We start from the raw sequence: 19,262 nt of genomic DNA, 5'->3' as shown, positions 1-19,262 counted from the left end.
TAATTGCCAAAAAGGATCATAAAGAACACCAAATTGCCTTCATAGGAACCACCTTGCAGAGCCCACATGGAAGTCGTACCCTGCTTGCTGGGGGGGTAAACGGTAATGACTGGGGAAGGCACTGGCAAACCACCCCGTATTGAGTCTGCCATGAAAACGCTGGAGGGCGTCACCCCAAGGGTCAGACATGACTCGGTGCTTGCACAGGGGATACCTTTACCTTTACCTTAATATTCCGTGTAAGTATTCCACAACATTTAATGTAAACTGCCCAGAGCCGTAGGGAAGGGCAGTATAGAAATCTAAACAAACGAACAAACAAACCCTTCCAGGGACACCAAGAAACCCTGGCTGAGAAAGCCTGCTCTAACCCCCGCACCATGCTGGATTTCCCATTGCCCATTTTACCTCACGCACCCATCTCCTTGTGTCTCAAAGCATGTGGGAGCAACAACTCATCTTTTCACTTCAACTCACCAAGACAGAATGTTTCAGATTTGAAGCTGACAGTTTGTCTTGGTTCACTAACTTGAGTTATAATAACACTTCATTACAGTACAGTACTCAAGTACTCCAGGGTTCAGTGGGCCTCTTTCCCAGATGCTTTCACCTCATGCAAAGCCACATTGAATAAACTAGCAATTTAATTGGGAGCTATTATGCCATACAATTATTAAAAAGCAAACCTGAAATACAGTTTTAATTCTCAAAAACACGATGCAGAAAGTATAACTTGCATTTAAAATGTGAAAAGGTGAAATTAAATCAGATGTGCAAATATGTCTAAGCCTCATTATTTCAAGGTGAAATACTGAATTATTTCAGTAATCTGCAGAGTCACTGAAGAGGAGCGGCAGCTGCATTATACACAAAGCATTATAATTTCCTAATACAGAGTGGGGTTTTAATTTGTGACATCTTACAGACTAGTACCTTGAATCCTATGAAAAAAATTCTGTGCACACTAGACAGCCTCTACTGTGGTACATGCTTTGTCTTCCTCTGAAACTTTCATTTGTGCAAGGCCTATTGGAAACCACCAACAAACCAGTTTTGGTGGCAGGAGAGGTGTGCTTTGCTATCCAGAGAGTATGGAACTCAGTCATATGTTCCAAGCCTTTGTTTATGATTGCTACTATTTTTTTAATTATAATTACATTTGTTCTTTGCCCTGTCTAAGGAAACTCATGGCAGATTACATCAAAATAAATTTACGTGAAAATAGAATGTACAAGTAAAAAAATTTAATGATTAATAAATTAAATAAATTTTGAAATTGTTAAAAGGAAAATTGAATCAGCCAATCAACAAAGGGGAAAAGGGGTGCTACTGTCGTGAACCAGGAGACAGAATGAGTGTTGGGGCAGGTGGGGAATGGTAACTCCCCCCCCCCAATCTTTCTCAGCCCACAAAGGAAAAGGAAAAGGAGAGGACAAAAAGCACCCCTTGTAGGTTTGGGGAGAAATCTCTCTGTTGTAGGCCCTTCAGCCCCTCAAATTCTGCGGGAAATGCAGGAGGGATGAGAACTGGGGGTGATCTAGGAGAGTCAAGTTCAGAGTTAGGCCTCTTCCTGAGCCAGGACTTCGCTGTCTGCGTGCGGAAATATAAGATACACTGTGTGTATCTTAAGTGTGGAAGTATAAGATAAGGGTGGAAGTATAAGATACACACCACCCTACATCCACTTTCATGGTATCCCTTGGGGAAAAAATCAGTCTTGCATATGATTAAATACATTTATTGGGGCTTTTATAGGTTCCCCAGTAGAACTATTGCTTGCACTCCCAATAATCAATTCCTCTGTTTGTATTTTGAGTAGAATTAAGATTATTAATTGGGTTGTCCTGTGTCATTTATTACATTTATATCTGAAGAACCTGGCATTACATGACACACAGGGCCCGGCCCAACAAAGTAACATTTAGTTATTTAATTCATTTATATTATATTCAGATTTGTATGCTGCCCTTCCGGAATCTAGCCCACATAGTTTGACACCTCTGCTTTAGGATGGCTTAGGTGAAAATGCAGAAGTTGAGAAAGAAGTTTGTGCAACAAAACAACAACAACAATATACTCTCTAGAAATGTGAGCATATATTCATACAACTTACACCAAAGATATGAAGCAGCACGGCTCCTCGTTGTCTGTCCTTGTTTTTGAATATATCGTCAGGAAATTCATGAATGGCTGAAAGACAAATGAACAGGAAAGGTTGGCTAAGGCAGACCAAAGCAGTAAAATGAAAGGAATCAGCTTAAACAGTCAAGAAGAAGACCAGGGTCAACTGAGGGCACTGCAGAGGGCTACATGTCCCTGTTTCTTGGGGGGTGGGATGGGAAGAGAAACCCCTAGTAAACTCAAATAAATAAGGCTCGATCCAATTAATATTCCTGAGGTAGAGACTGTGGCCTCAATACTCCAAGGAGCAGTGTGCATGCAGAAACCTGTTTCTGAGTAGATATCCAACTGAATAATGCATTAGAAGCCTCAGGAGTGAGGGGAAACTCTTCCACAAAAACACATGACGGAAGGGGCCAGTGCAAACCTCAGCAAACCTCTCCAGATACGGAGGCGTAAATGACAGCTCTTGCTAGAAGACGTGCCCTTAAAAGATGGAGAATGGCAGGGAGCTCATATAGCTGGAACAAATCAAAATGGCAACTGCTATCCTGGGATTGTGCGTGAGGGAAAACTGATCCAGAGCTAGTGGTGGCTCTGTTTTGCTTCCATTTTAGATAGGAGATTCCTTGATAAAATCACAAGCTTCTGCAATTTGTGCCTCCCCCCACAGTGTCTAAAAGCATTAGCTGTTTCTCCATCTCCTGTAATTCAAGCCAAGACATCATTCTAAATGTAAGCGAATTGGAGAATACCACACCTTTCTGTAGCTGTTCAGAGTAGTAGCAACACGGAACAGCTGGACAGAGGTGGCAGAGGATGACCTCCAAGTGTGGCTATAAACAGCACTGGGTGTAAGCAGTTAAATTCGGCTTTGCACATAAGCTCACTCAAATTACTGACCCACAAAACAGTGATTAGCTTTTCTGAGTGCTGTCAGTAATTTCTGGCCTGAAATAAGATACACTTGATTATCATCAATCCAAAACACACACATACCCAAAGCCCTTCATCATTATAAAGTTCCCCAAATGGTCACCTGTTGTCCACACTTATTCACCTCAGGTGACCAAGCAAGTAGTTCTTGGCTAATACCTGACTCCATTCACTGAGATCCGTGAGAACAGAACTGTTTATTTCTTTTATTTTTCAGAAACAGGTTGTCACAAGATGACACACCTTGATCACACAAGGCATGATGAAAATGCCAGAGCAAATGCAAAACATATACCATGAAGGCAGAAATTTTGCACAGGTGTGGTATTTTTGGTGGTGTAAAGTCAAAGCTGACTTAACATGGCTGCATACAAACCATGGTTAGCGAATCCAGAGCCAGCCTGGAGATGGTTCTCTTCATTAACATCAGTGCAGATATAATGCAAAACCACGGTGAAGAGTAAGGTGACTCATTCAAGGAAGTCATGGCCCTTAGTTCTCAATAGCAAGGCTGTTAATGACAGGACATTTGGAGGTTATTAATCCATAGGGTCACCATAAGTTAGAAGCGACTTGATGGTACATAAAATACACATGGTGAACACAATGCTAGTTCTTTGAGTAGGACTGCTAATTCCCTCATAGCTGCCAGTGAGGGATGGGGGTGTGTGCATGGAAGCCATGCAAAAATGAATGCAATGTGCCGACATTATCAGGAAGTGATGTTGGCACACTGGTGAGGGGGGGGAGGAACTCTCTGGTTTTGGGGCAAAAACTATGGTAGAATTCTTACTATAGAGTTCTGTGTCCCTCCTCAACATCACTCATGTGCCTGCATCATTTCTTGGTGACATCAGCAACATGGTATTTACTTCCACCTTCTTACCTCTCCATGCCCGATCAGTTCCCCCAGCTTCTCAGAGCCCCTAAAATATAAGGGGGGATAGGCTCCAAACAAGGTGATCCTGGGTCCCAACTGGGGACTGGGAATCCTATCTTTGAGTCCTACTCATGGCTTAAAAATATTTCAAATGACTGATACAATCCTGACATGAGTCACAAAGGAGCCAAGCTTGTGTTAACCAAGTGTGCATTTACGTGGGCCAAGATTTTGGAAAATTCAGTTACTGGGATATATACCTGAAAATAGAAATTGTGCCAGCTATTTAGCAAATTCTGCCATTGTTGCAAATCTAACTTCTTAAAAGGCTCTGACTTCCAACTAAACATCAGGCACTTTTGGAATCCTAGCCAAAAGAAATTAAATAAAAAGCACTGAAATAATGTAGTTGCAGAAATACATTAAGCTACTGAATAATTCATAGCGTGTTCAGGGGCACAGCCAATAAAACACTCAAAAATTCGATAGGGAATCCAAATGTGAAATGTTGCCTTGATACAAATCCACACCTTCCCAGTTGCACTTTTCATGTCCGTGAGTACCAAGGTGCACAATAAAGGGCTTTTTAACCAACTGCAATCATGGCCAACGACAATATAAGCATGTGGCGGGGCAACTGCCAGGGCTTGGGGCTTCAGTTGCCTCCCTTCACTCATTCGCTAGTGCGCCATCCCCCCATGCTCCAAATACCAGTTATTTCTTGAAGAAGATTAAGAAGAGTTGGCTTTTATACTCAGCTTTTCACTGCCTGAAGGAGTCTCAAAGCAGTTTTCAATTGCGTTCCCTTCCTCTCCCCTTAACGGACAGCCTATGAGGTAGATGGGGCTGAGAGAGCTCTGACAGAACGGCACTGTGAGAACAACATTAGGTGGGCTGCAACAAGCCCCAGGCCACCCAGTGGGCTGCATGTGGAGGAGGGTGAGAATCAAACCCAGTACTTCAGATTACTGTCTGCTGCTCTTCACCACTACACCAAGTAGGCTCTGGAGGAGGGGAGGAGAAGTTTTCCTCAGGCCCACCAGAACTTCTCTCCGTGGTTCTCAACCTTCCTGCCGTGAACATTTAACACAGTTCCTCATATTGTGGTGACCCTCAACCATAAAATTATGCAAGTGTTCTTTCACAGAAATTAAACCAAAACTGACCAATGGCATGAAGATCCATGGTTCATGAGTGTATATAAATTGTTTTTATTTTCTGGGGTTTCTCAGTTCAGTTCTGCCTCTTATCCCACCATGCCGATTTCTCTCTTTTCCGCTGCTCCCGACAGACGAACGTTCTATCTCGATCTACATCGCAAGGCTGTTGTGTGGATGGCACCCCCCCCCCCCCGGCCAAGCTGCTTGCCCCTGCCGCAACCTCAGATGTCTGGTGATTGGACATCTGATATTACAGCTGATCTCCAGGAGACAGAGATAAAAGGCCAGTTGGGGGAGTGGATTCTACAGCACTACACCACATTGACCTATCTCCCCTCCCCAAAGGCAGTCTTCCTCAGGCTCCGCTACCAGAATCTCCAGGTATTTCCGAGCCCAGAGCTGGCACCCCTAGCTCAACGCAATCACTGATACTGGAAAGGAAAGAGGCCAAGATTACAAGCATCCCCAGGCTGGTTCTGGTTTTGCTAACCACGGTTTGTAGGAAGCCTAAGTTGGATCCCATGTCACTCCTACATGAAGTGTTTTAAAACTTCCTGTTATTATAGTGGTGAAAGACAGAATTGAGGGGAAAGGGGCAGGTTCCTCCCTTCTCACAAGATCCAGAGGGGTGTGTGTGGGAAGGGCACCTCATGTTCCAGGGAGGACATGCACAGTTCCATTATGGGTCTTCACAGACAGCAGGACATTAAATTATAATTGTGGGGGGAGGGCATTGTAGAATTCTGCAGTTCCCTTTGAAAGATACCTTAAAAATTTGATCTGGCAACACATACAGAACTGTTGCTGACACCTTGCCCAGCCAGTAGCCCTGAAAGCAAGCTGAGATTGGCCTTATTCATACTAACAGCCAAGTAGCTTGTGTCAATCTAAATGTAAAAGCCAAGAATACAATTCATGTAATACCATTTTTTGGGGACCAACTCCATTATACACAGTGTGCAAGCTTCTGAGTTCAGCTGAACTCTTTATCAGGCCAGATGTAAATAAAAAAGAAGGCAGGTTTTTCAGGTCATTTCAAGATATTACTATGCCAGCACATGGTGGATCTTCTGTCAGGCGGAGAATTACCCACAGCGACCACAGAACTGAGAAAGCAAGGACATATAATATGCCACACAAAATTATATTTTTCTTCTCTCCAAAAAAAGTGCAGTGTTAGTATCCATAGACTAACCTACTGGCACTCACTGGTCTCATCCTCACTTTTACTAGCTATTCCCCATTTCTCAACAGGTCTTGCCATTAAGATTTCCCTTCAATAAGATGAAATTGTGCTGTCTACATATGTTGGACCACAGAATGCTGGTGATTAATACTGGCTCCAAGATCATTGCCAGGTTGAAAGCAGGAAAGCAGGTTGCATATCAACAGTTTTCTGCCTTTAATCACTAATGAATGCTTCAAGAAATGAATTATAAACCAATCAATTCAAAAGCAACACGTGACCAGGGTTGACACTAAAAGGAGAGCACTAAAAGCAGCTCCTCTGGAAGCCCAATAAAATCAGAGTCCAGTAGCACCTTTAAGACCAACATAGATTTATTCAGGGCGTGAGCTTTCGAGTGCAAGCACTCTTTGTCAGTGCTTGCACTCAAAAGCTCACGCCCTGAGTAAATCTTTGTTGGTCTTAAAGGTGCTACTGATTTTATTGTGCTAGTTCAGACCAACAGGTCTACCCACTTGAATCTATCCTCTAGAAGTCGTTCACCACCCAGGTCGAATTGACTAGCCTTATAAGAAACCAGAATTCATTGCAAAGGAGCCTGGGATGAATCAGCGCTAACATGGGGGTGGGGTGGGGAGACTTATCATGAAAAGCCAAAAATCAAGCTCTCTTTTCACAAGCAGAGAACCCTATGGCAGGTCAGGACGTTGTAAGCGTTGTTCTCACGGAGATCTCCTTGTCTTCCCTCTCCTGCAGGCCACTGCAAATTGCTAAAATATTTAATCTCCACAGTTATATTAATTCAATTTGCTTGGCGCACCCAAGAGAAGGCTGCCAAATGCGATTATCTTTGTCATGGCAAGTAGCCGTTTATAAAGCAAACAGACTACGGACTATTAAATCCATTTAAATATCTGCATGTGAAAGGAAGGTATATTAAAGGAGCACATTCCAACAACGCTCGGTCACTATGAAATCACCAAGAAAACTTACTTGGTTTAAAGTCAGGATTAGCCTCAAATAAAACGCTGCAATAATTCCTGGGTTAGAAATGTGGGTTTATGAGTAATTATAGAAACTGTTAAAGCAATTGCACAGAGAGTCATATATTAATATATTTAAAGGTAAGAGCATGATTGTGAAGCCTGCAATGCCAGGGGCCCCATCCCCCAGGGAGAAGCCACTTTCTATTAGCGTTGTGACAGACAAATCCATGCAGGCCTACCCTTGATCCTAATCTGGAAATTACAACTGGTACAAAATGCTGCTGCACAGGTCCTCGCTAGAACATCGAGGAGGGCCCATATAAGACCAGCACTGTGGCCACTACACTGGTTACCAGGAGAGTTCCAGGTTTGTTTCAAGGTTTTGGGTCTTACCTTTAAGGCAATATGTGGGGCCATTCCGCACTCGTTCAAAATTGCACAATGGTTGCAAATTGAAATCGCTACTGATTTGTTGTTATGCACCACGTCGTTGACAATCTGCAACACTCCTGAAACCGATACGCAAAAAGCGCTTCGTTGTAGCGCTTTCAGGGAAATCCCAAAAAGTGGATTCACCCTCTAGAAAGCGCTACACTCTTGCAACCAATCTGCAACACTAGCGGGAAGGTTCTGTGCGTTACCATTGTTGCGGTTTCTGCAAAGTCCCTCCCCCTGGCTCTCTCCTCTGATCTTCCGGCGAAGGTTGGGGACCACTGCTCTAGACCACTGCTCTCCTTTTTATCACCGGGGACCACTCAACGCCGGGGACCACTCACCGGGGACCACTCAACGCCTTTTACTGAGGCCCAGTGGGGGGGGGGGATAGTTTACTCCTCTACTCTCAACCACTGCCCTAACGCTCTCTGATCGCTATGGCAATGTTTAAACATCCCTTCAAAATAAGATACAGACATACCCCAACAATGAACATAAGGAACATTTTATTTTCATGGAAATTTTAACTCATGACAATGACAAATCAATGGGAACCCTGAGCCTGTTTCTCTGCAACGAGATAGTCCCATCTGGGAGTGATGGGAGACAATAACACCCGAAGTGTGTTGTAAAGGGCCGGGGGGGAGGATGAAGTAAAGGGCCGGGGGAGGGGTGAGAGAAGGCGTCCTTCGGGGCCCACCTCCAATTAGTCGAAGGACCACATGTGGTCCGCGGCCCACAGGTTGGGGATTGCTACTCTAGAGGGCACCCCATTCAGCGTCCACAAACCACCTGGCAGTCCCCAGTCCCAAAGAAATCCCACAGGCCTCAACCTGCCTGGTGGAATGAGCTCCCCAAGAACATCAGGACCCTAATGGAACCATCACAATTCTGCAGGGCCTGTAAGATGGGCCTATGGCTGAACACAGCTCAGACAAATGAGTATATCAACATTAAGGGCCTCCCCTGCTGCAATACAGATGGCTCTCCCGTCCGCTTCCTATTAAGAAGGTCAACAAAACAGACGTCGCCAGCTGTTGGTTGTTTAAATAGTTTTAAAAACTGTTTTAATGTATTATTAAATGTTGCAAACTGCCTGGAGACAGCAGGTCTGACAGGGGTGGGTTATAAATCCAACAATAAATAAATAAATAAAAATAAACAAACATGCCAGAACTTTGAAGTCGGCGCTTTAATTGCTTGGTTTCTTCTCAATGCCAATTCCACAGGTGAGCAGCCACCATGTAGGCTAGCCAGTTCACATCTCTTCATCTCCACCTGTTCAAACCTAGATGCTTGGGCAGCTTTCCTAGGCTGAATTCTTCTCCTAGCTCCTTAAGTGCCTGTCCTGCAAATTGTAGGGTTAAGGAAGGAGGCAGCCCGTCTGCCTGGAGTAGGTAAGGGAAAGTTCCTCATGGCTCCCCTTGGTCCAGGAATGCCACTTTGACCTTCAAAAAGGCCCAAGCCCCTGCCCAACCTCAGCTCCTGAGCAGGCTCAGGTTACTAGGCCTCTGGCTGATTTGAGCCCTGCCTGCCACCCTTCTAAGTGGCAATGGAAGAAATCTTCCTTAAAAACCATCAGCAGTACATGTGCTATGATGCAGAGGTCTTGAGGGACCATCAATTCCTAGAGCTAGGAATCCAGCAATTCTGTTTCCACCCAGGAAGTGACATCATGACACACGTAATACTGTGCATCCCCCATGTCCCTTTCTCCCCAGCTCCTGCTAGTTGTCATGCATGGTCTGGTAACCCTAGAACAAGCCCCTTTCTCTCAAGGAGGACTTTATAACAAGGAAGTCTTTGCTCCACAAGGAGCTGGTTGAAGAAGAAGAAGCAGAGCTGGTTTTTATACCCTGCTTTTCACTCTCAGAGCGACTTACAATTGCCTTCCCTTCTTCTCCCCATAACAGACCGCCTATGAGATAGGTGAAGCTAAGAGTGTTCTCAGACTAGCCCAAAGTCATTCAGCCGGCTGCATGTGGAAAAGTGGGGAATCAAACCCAGTTTTCCAGATTAGAGGTTGCCACTCTTAACCATTACACCACACTGACTCTTCTTTCCCTTTCTTGCTTTTGCAGGCCCTTCTGTCTCTTTCCTTATGGCAGTATCCCAGATTCACCACTTCTTCCCAATGAAAAGATTGCCACTGTGCTGCTGGAGGTCTCAAATTCTTCCGCAAATGTGGCACTCAAGTGAAGATCAGCAACATGTCCAGAAAAGGGAGATTCGGTGGTATGCCGGATCATCTTGCTAGCAATTATACAGCATTCCCTTATTTTATAAACATTCCACTTGTAATCAGTCAGAACCATTTGAAGGAATCATAGGATAGCAGGAGAAAAATTGGCAAGTGCTTCCATTTCCGCCGACAGAATTTGAATTTGTCAATCCCCATCCCCAGCAGCAGCTCAAAATTGGACATGGGATCCCCGAGAACATAATTGGGCGGGGATGGGGGAAGACTTAGGGCTGCTGGGAGAGGGGAAAGGATGGCACTCCAAGGGTAGATACCCTTGCCACTGTTGAAACATTTGTCTGGATATAAGCTATTAATAGCAAACTTTTGAATATTTCAAATTAATCTGAAATATGCTTGATTTTAACTCTTCTATTACCCTAAAAGCAGTTTCATGAACTTCACAGAATCATAGAATAATAGAGTTGGAAGGGACCTCCTGGGTCATCTAGTCCAGTGGTCCCCAACCTTTATGAGGCTGGGGACCGGCAGGGCATCGGGCCGCGCCCGCACGGGCCACGCCCACACGGCGGGCCGCGCCCGCGAGCCGCGCCCGCAAGCCGCGCCCGCGGATCGGGCCGCACCCGCGGATCGGGTCGCATCCGCGGGCATGGCCCACACGGGCACGGCGCGGCCCTGATTCCCTCTCCCCGCCCTCTCGCAGTAAGAAGCTTCCCGGGCCGCAAGCTTGCGGCCTGGGAAGTTTTTTACTGCGGGGGGGGCGGGGAGAGGGAGCCGCGGCCCGGCGCCATGGCCTTCACGGCCTGGCACCGGGCCACGGCCCGCAGGTTGGGGACCACTGATCTAGTCCAACCCCCTGGACAACCCTACTGCTCATCCACTCAAAGACCCATTATCACCTCTGGAAGTCTAACAGTGATACAGCAAACCCAATGGCTATGTGTCAGTCCAAACAATAATGCAGTGATATTTGGGCTGTTTGTATCTCTTTGTTTTTATCACAACTGCAAAAAATCTTGTTAACATCTCACAGCCAAGAGCCAATTGATTACTATTTTGGTGCCCTGTACCTGCCGCACTGAAAGCCAGCTTGGTGTAGTGGTTAAGAGTGGCAGCTTATAATTTGGCAAGCCGGGTTCAATTCCCTGCTCCCCCACATGCAGCCAGCTGACCTTGGGATCACCATGGCACTGAGAAAGCTGTTCTGACCGAGCAGTAATATCAGGACTCTCTCAGCCTCACCCACCCCACAGGGTCTCTGTTGTGGGGAGAGGAAAGGAAGGTGACTGACTGTAAGCCGCTTTGAGCCTCCTTTGGGTAGAGAAAAGCGGCATATGAGAACCAACTCTTCTTCTTCTCCAGTAATATCGGGGCTCTCTCAGCCTCATCCACCTCACAAGGTGTCTGTTGTGGGGAGAGGAAAAGAAAGGTGACTGTAAGCCGCGTTGAGACTCCTTCGGGTAGAGAAAAGCGGCATATAAGAACCAAATCTTCTTTCATCACCATGTCTGACAAATGAACACTATTAATAGGTTTTAAAGATTGCTATTTTAGCTATTTTTATTACCAGACAATAGTTACCAGACAACTGATTTATGCCCCAGCTCTGCAAGAGCTCCTACTCTGTCTGTTGTTTTAACTACATTGCTATGATACAGCACAGATGAAGGCCAGGGAAGTTTCCCTGTGGAAACTCCCAACCGGCAACTGAGAAGGAAATGTTGTTTCCAAGCTATAAGTACACTCCCTTCCATGGGATTATGCTGCTCCTGAGAGACTGAAAGGGGACAAATTTATATACTCTAGGCCAGGGGGGAGAGAGGCATATTTCTAAATATTTTCTAGGTAACCATATAGAAGAAAACAGGGAATTGTTGGGGAACTCTCAGAAGACTGCTTTCCATAACGGGGGGGGGGGGGGCAAGTTGAGTATTGAGAAAAGCTTTTAACAAGGAAGAAATGGCAACGGTATGAACCCCACTAGGGAAGCTGCAAAACAAACATTACAGTTATTGTAAGCCAGGTGGGTTGACACTACTGTGAATGTGCTAGGCTTGATAAAAAAAACCCCAGGAGATTACATTAAAAAGGGTATTTGTCTGTGAAATAACAAGCTGCTGAAACAGTAAAAACAAGTGAAGACATTTTTACTAGTCTTGCAGCAGGATGATTTGCAAGCACGCTGATAACCAGAGATGTCTGGAATGATTCATTCGGCCGCATATAAATGTGTCATCTTCACAAGTTGCTAGATTTAAGAAGGATCCAAAATCTGCCTCATGGGGTCATCCTTGAAGAAGTGGCAGGATGGAAGTACAAGTTCTAATAAAAGGGGAAATATCGGGGAGGAGGGGGGTTGGAGGGAGAGGTTGGCACATTGGCATCTCCCATGACACTGGTCATGAGAAATTGCAAACGCATAGTATGGGTGTTATGTTTCAGCAGGCATTCCAAATGTGACCGTGAATCTGCCCTGCAGTTCAAGTGGAATTGCAGATACTTACTAATTTTCAAAAAGCAAAAGTATTTAAAATATTTTAAAACTTCCTCACAGTTTAACATATGAAATGATTGGTCGACAATAAAAAATATTTATTGACCTCACTTTTCTCCCTGTTTCTCCAGTAAATTTTCTTCTTTGCCATATATCTAAACTCCCTGTCCTTGGTTTTCAACCTTCTTCCCAAACAATTATACTTATTTAGATTCTCACAGGCAAGTAGCCCACAAAGACTTGTGAGGGTGGGGGATCTCACCCCACCATGATTCCCTCTTTTCCTTTCATGAAAGCCCACACAATATCGCCCCCTTTCCTGTTTTCATCTCTCCTTTCCACCCACCAGTCCACTTATCTTTTCCCTCCTTCCATCCCCTCCCTGGCAAATGCCGGCTGAATTGTGTGCTGCTGGCTGCTGGCCTGGGCCAGCCCAGTTGCATGGTGGGTAAACCAAAGGGACTATGTGGTAGGCTCCTCACTATGTCCTCTTTCTCTCCTCCTGGTCGCTCCCATATCTTTACCCTGCCATACTTCCTTTACCCTGCCATACTTCCTTCTCTCCTTCCCACCCACCAAGCAACCTACCTTTTATATGCTCCCCACTGTCATGAACCCCGATTCATGCCATCCAGGGCCCCATCCGTTGCTGTGTTTTTTCACACTTCTCTGTTCTTCCCGGCCGGCTCTGGCCAAGGCCGTAAAGCAATAAACCTGTCCTCTGGGATCCTCACTCCCTTCCTTTCCCAGCGGGAGAGGTTCTATGCGAATGTATCAATCTTACTGTAAGTGTCCTTGCGGAGACAACTCAAAGTCTCAACAAAGTGCCAACTGCTTGATAAGATTCTGGGCCATCTGGTGGCTTGGGAACTGACTCTCTTCTGTTACCTTTCTGCTCTCCCGCCGAAATACCTTCGGCCTCCCTCCCCTATTTGGTGGGCCCTATAACTACCCCACTTGTTTCCCTTACGCTTTGTTATTATCAAGATCTTTGCTTAGGAAGATCTTGGCATGCTTTAGCGTTCTGTGGACTTAGCCAAATAAAGCTACTTTTGAAATTTGCAACCGACTGTTGGATTTCGAATGCGCTTTTACCTGGGACTCCACGGGCTGGGCTCAGCCTGATTCCTGACACCCACTTTCAGCTATATATATTATGCATTTACTTCATTTACCCTTCTCCACAATGGGGACCAAAAGAAGCACGTCCTCTCCTCCATCCTATCCTTGTAACAAGCCTGTGAGGTAGACTTAAGTCTGAGAGTGTGTGACCGGCTCAAGGTAACTCAGTAAGATTCAATCCTAGGTCACCCAGATTGTAATCGGAAGCTCTAACCATTACACCACCCAGGGGACTCCCTTCTGCTGACATGTCCACTTCCAACACCACAACCTCAGTGTCAAATGGAGGAGGAAGAATTATCCAATCCTCCTCCTGGCCACCGACTACAGCCGTTCTGAGGCAGTTGACCACATAACAACACCCAACTGTTTTCTGTTTGGGTCATTTCAATCTACCTGTTTTAGCCCCCAATGACATTCTGCTGGCTTGGCAAGTGTTTACGAAAGAAGGCAGGATTATAGATATTTACTTAATATATATTTCTTTTCTCTAGATGAGACTCAACAGAACCAGGTCCCCTGGTCCCCATCGTGTTTAGGGCTTTAAATTTTGTCCAGAAATGAAGAAGAGTTTTTTTTTTATACCCTGTTTTTCATTGCATGAAGGAGACTCAAAGTGGCTTACAATCACCTTCCTTTCCTCTCCCAACAACAGACACTCTGTGAGGTAGGTGGGGCAGAGAGAGTTCTGACAGGACTGTAATTAGCCCAAGATCACCCAGGTGGCTACACATAGAGCAGTGGGGAATCAAACCTGTCTCACCAGATTAGAAGCCGCTGCTCTTAACCACAACACCAAACTGGAAATCACTGCTGTTCTTTCAATAGCGGTGAGATACAGAGATATCTCTGTATCTTTTTGAAAATCGTTGTTCTTCTTGAACATCGTTGATCTCCTTCTTCTCTGCCCACCCTCAGCAATGGGGATAGGAAGGGGATTTTTTGTTTCCGACATGTTGTGATGGAGTTTTAAATGGGAGTTTTAATGGGTTTTTAAGACATTGTGACCTGCCACAAGCCGCTTAGGGAGTGGCGGGAAATAAAAATAAAAATAATATGCTTACACTGCCTTATTCCAAGCAGCAATCTCAAGCTGCATCCTGCACCAAATGTCATTTCCAAATAGCCCTTAAAAGCAGACCTGCCTCTATACAGCTATCAGGATATGATCAAGGAAGGGATAACTTTGGCCAAAGCATTCACTTCCAGCTGGTCAACAGATGAGGATGGATAAAGGTGCTATATGACACAGATAAGAGCTGAGCATAATTTGCCAGAAACAGATCTAACAGTATCTCTCCTCAGCTGCAAATCCACTTCAATCTCTAACTAGCTATATAGCTATCAAAACATTTCAGTCTCGTCTGGATAGAAATTGAATGTATTGGCTCCCTGCCACTCTAAATACGTTATCACCTACAGTTAGCTAAAAAGGAGAAATACTGTCTACTTTAATAGGCTGAAAAGGAGAAAAACAGCGCAATGCCAGCCTCCTATTTATGATGATGTTTCATCCCAAATATCTGGACGATCTTCCCATGAAATTTCATGCTGATGTTAACGGGCATGAGAGACGCGGTAGAATCCTGCAAGGCAGCACATGCGCCAAGGGAGCAAGCATTTTTTTAACCTGCATCACCTCTTAATCAGTCAGGAAAGAACAGAAACATGGAGGACAATGCTTCCAATGCACCGCACCAGACAGTTAATAAAGACAGTGTGGGCAATGGCTCAAAAGACACCAGGAGGGCCAGGAGAATCAAAACGGTTGTACTTACACAGCAAAAGTAATCAAAATAGCTTTGGTTCCAAAACAAACTTGGAAACGGGATTGAAATTGATCCCGAAAATCCATCTCAACCAAGGAAGTCTGAAACTGCATCTCTACCACCTGCTCAACCACACTGAAGAAGAGTTGGTTTTTATACCCCACTTTTCACTACCCAAAAGAGTGTAAAAACAGCTAATAATCATCTTTCCTTCATCTCCCCACAACAGACACGCTGTGAGGAACTTGGGACTGAGAGAGCCACTCAATCATAACAGCTCTATCAGGACTGTGACTTGCCCAAGGTCATCCAGGTGGCTGCATGAGGAGGAGCAGGGAATCAAACCCAGCTCTACAGATTAGAAGCTGCCCCTCTTAACCACAAAACCAAGCAGGCTCTCTTGTGGATATATGCAACAGGCCAGACCTTAAGACATTCTGGACCCAGGTATGGCTTCTTCAGGATTTTTATTACCATATTTTAATGCTTTGTTATTATTGTACTTTCATAAGCCCCACTGGGCATGTTTATGTTATAAGTACATAAATAAATCTCACAACTGCCTTCCTCATATCAGGACATGTTCTCTGTCAAAGGAACATTTTCTCATTTGCTGCCAAGACTAACATGCCTCCATTTTGCTGGCCTCACTCCCAACCATTTTGACTAATACTTGGCCCAACTACCTCTGCTGCATCCAGATGGCCTACTCAATTTCATAGAAATCAACAGGCAAGAATGGAGATGGGCTGGCAAAAGGAATATGAGGCTGAGACTAACCACTCTGGCTAACCAAATCTGAGCAAATGCCTCAGAGTGAAAATGCCCGGCTCACCAGTGAAGGCGGTAAGTAAAGGAAACCCAGCCCTCCAAGAATAAGGCTTAACAACTACATTTTGAGCCAGGCAAGTACTCAGAACTACAGTCTAGGCAAAGGCTGCTATTCATATCAGATTCCTTTGCAGACAATTCTCCTTCAAATGGATGAATCAAACCTCTTTTTCTACCTCCAATTTCATAGCTACGTATCTCCTTCTCCTCTTAGAAGAAGAGTTGGTTTTATACCTCACTTTTCTCTACCAGAAGGCGTCTCAAAGCAGCTTACAATTGCCTTCCCTTTCCTCTCCTCACAACAGGCACTCTGTGAGGCTGAAAGACCTCTAAGACAGGCTGCTCTGACAAAGCAGCACTATCAGTGTTGTGACGAGCCCAAGATCACCCAGCTGGCTTCATGTGGAGGAGCAGGGAATCAGGTTCACCAGGTTAGAAGACACCACTCTTAATCACTACACCCCGCTGGCTCTCTTTGAGGAAAAGCAGGACTCTGATCTTCCTCATGCTTACTTTTGTATCAGTCAGAAGCACTAATTCTTACGCCCTCTTCTTGGTAAGCCTGTTAAACTCAACTTTTGTTTTCTGTTAAGGTCCCTTCCCAGAGCTGAGATTCATGTGCCCTGGGTTGTGACATGTTGATCACGCAATTGGCTAATCATCAGTCAAAGATAGTAAAAAGCACTCTTGGCCATAGCTTCTATCTGCTTAGCCATCATTAGACCTGGCCCCAGCAGTACCCAAAAACTATAGACCTTTCCCCTCAAGGGAAGTGTAATGCCATCCAGAATGGGTGTCTATGTAAATGGGTGTCTATGCAAACTGAGAGCCAGTTTGGTGTAGTGGTTAGGAGTGCAGACTTCTAATCTGGCATGCTGGGTTCAATTCTGCGCTCCCCCACATGCAACCAGTTGGGTGACCTTGGGCTCACCACGGCGCTGATAAAACGGGCAGTGATATCAGGGCTCTCTCAGCCTCACCCACCTCACAGGGTGTCTGTTGTGGGGAGAGGAATGGGAAGGCGACTGTAAGCCGCTTTGAGCTTCCTTCGGGTAGGGAAAAGCGGCATATAAGAACCAACTCTTCTTCTAAATCATACCTTATGCTCACCAGTAGCACTTCTTTTTGGTGAGGATTAAGCTCCAGGCACTGGCTCAGGGTTTCTTTAGGGATCAGCCAGAAGTACAAGATAGAGCTGAATGTCATCTATGTATTGGTAATGATTCAGCCCGAATCCTTAATTTCATGTATATGTTGAAAACCACAACGGAATATACATGTAGATTCAAGTGAGTAGCCGTGTTGGTCTGAAGCAGCACAACAAAACAAAACCAGAGTCCAGTGGCCCCTTTAAGACCAACAAAGATTTATTCAAGGGTTGAGCTTTCAAGTGCAAGCACTCTGGAATGTTCTGCTGTCTGAACCCCCATGAAACAGACATAACAGGGGGCAAAATTTGGGTGCAAGTCATAACATGGAGTGGGTTAGAGCAGGATGCAGCAACCTTGCATTTAAAGAGTCAAACTGCAACTGCAACTTCCACCCCTTCCCAAACTCTAAATTGTCCATGTGTATTTTGTAAATGTTGCCATTGTTGTCCCTGTGCCTGTGTATGTATACTGTACCCACAGAATAACAAGAGGAAAACAATTCTCTACAACTAACATTGTGTGTCGCCCCACCCAGCCACTTATAAAATAACACATGAACAAACATAACGATTAGGTTTCTCCATCGAGAGAGAAAAATCACACATGGCTACATCAGTAAACATCCAAACAATCTTTTAAATTACTTAAGTGACACTTAGCATCGTGATTTCTCCAAACCATGGAGAAAAAGCAGGAAAACTGTTCCTTTAGCTATTAAACTCTAAAGCTTGGGGTGGTGCGGGGGGGGGGGTACTTTCCCACTCAGCATCACTAGCCACGGATTACTAATACAAATGATCTTCCAACCACGTGGGTAATTCTTACCCCTTAGTCAAGACCCCACACAATTTTGTAGTACAACAAAACTAACGCTACGTTTGTAATTACAGAGAACCAGGCACCCAATCTTGGCTCTTACTTGGAAGAAAGTTAATATATTTAGGACAAAATAGCAAGTCCTGACGTGGATAGCCCAGGCTACCTCTATCTCAGGGGTACTCAAACTGCAGCCCTCCAGATGTCCATGGACTACAATTCCCATGAGCCCCTGCCAGCAAATGCTGGCAGGGGCTCATGGGAATTGTAGTCCATGGACATCTGGAAGGCTTCAGTTTGACTACCCCTGCTCTATCTCATCAGATCTCAAAACTTATCAGGGTCCTGGTCACTATTCAGAAGGGAGACCACCAAGGAATACCAGGATTGCTGCTCAGAGGCAGGCAATGTCAAGCCACCTCCGAATATTTCTTGCCTTGAAAACCCTATGGAGTCATTGTAAGTGGGATGTGACTGGACAGAAAAAATCAACTAAATGAACAAAGCACAAGCACACACAAACAGAAGCCATTATGAAACTAGGATCCTCTTTAGATATTTCCCGAGAGCCATCTTGGTGTAGTAGTTAGGAAAACCAACCTCTAATCTGACAAGCCCAGAATTACAATGTAACGCCAGACGAAAAAGGTCAGGTACCTTCAGTGGGCAAGGGTTCCAATGTAGTACCCATGGAAACTGTGGCATACACAGATATCTCTTCAAGTAGCTATCAAATGTTTTCAGAAAGTGAGTAGGGCCAGACATGGCTTTTGCCCAGAAATCTTACTGGAGATCTGATTGACTGTTTTTTAAAAAAATGTGGCTTGGGCAACAGCTACTATCACGGCACAAGATCTTCACTATGTGACTGAAAGTAAGCTGCAGCAGCCATTTTGTGGTTGGCATCACCGCCTGTAGTAGCCATTTTGTGGCAGCCATCTTGGGACTGTATTCACCACACTGTGTCAAAATTCCAAAGGTGCCTGAAGGTTCACAAAAGTTGGAGAACCCTGCCATAGAGTCTAAGAGAAATGGGAGTCCTAGAATGTCATCTCATCTCCCACTGACTTCCACCCCTTCCCACACTCTGCCCTTCAGGCATACACAACCCAAACTCCAGGAATTTCCCAGGCCATAAGAACAGCATGGGAACAATCATAGGAACAGCACTGGCT

General features: G+C 45.1%; 1 protein-coding gene across 2 annotated transcripts in view; it reads right to left on the bottom strand.

Moving 5' to 3' along the window:
• The window catches only part of SLC24A4 (solute carrier family 24 member 4), a 121,658-nt gene that overhangs the window by 37,433 nt on the left and 64,963 nt on the right, over positions 1-19,262 (bottom strand). For both annotated transcript variants that reach the window (XM_077323527.1, XM_077323529.1), the window contains exon 3: positions 2,114-2,190. In XM_077323527.1, coding sequence (XP_077179642.1) covers positions 2,114-2,190 — 77 coding nt within the window. The remainder of the gene's footprint in view (positions 1-2,113; positions 2,191-19,262) is intronic.

The sequence above is a fragment of the Paroedura picta genome, chromosome 2 (genome assembly GCF_049243985.1).
Source record: "Paroedura picta isolate Pp20150507F chromosome 2, Ppicta_v3.0, whole genome shotgun sequence".
Taxonomy (NCBI): Eukaryota; Metazoa; Chordata; class Lepidosauria; order Squamata; family Gekkonidae; genus Paroedura; species Paroedura picta.
The sequence above is the reverse complement of the archived record's forward strand: the minus strand, read 5'-3'. Positions and strand labels throughout refer to the sequence as shown.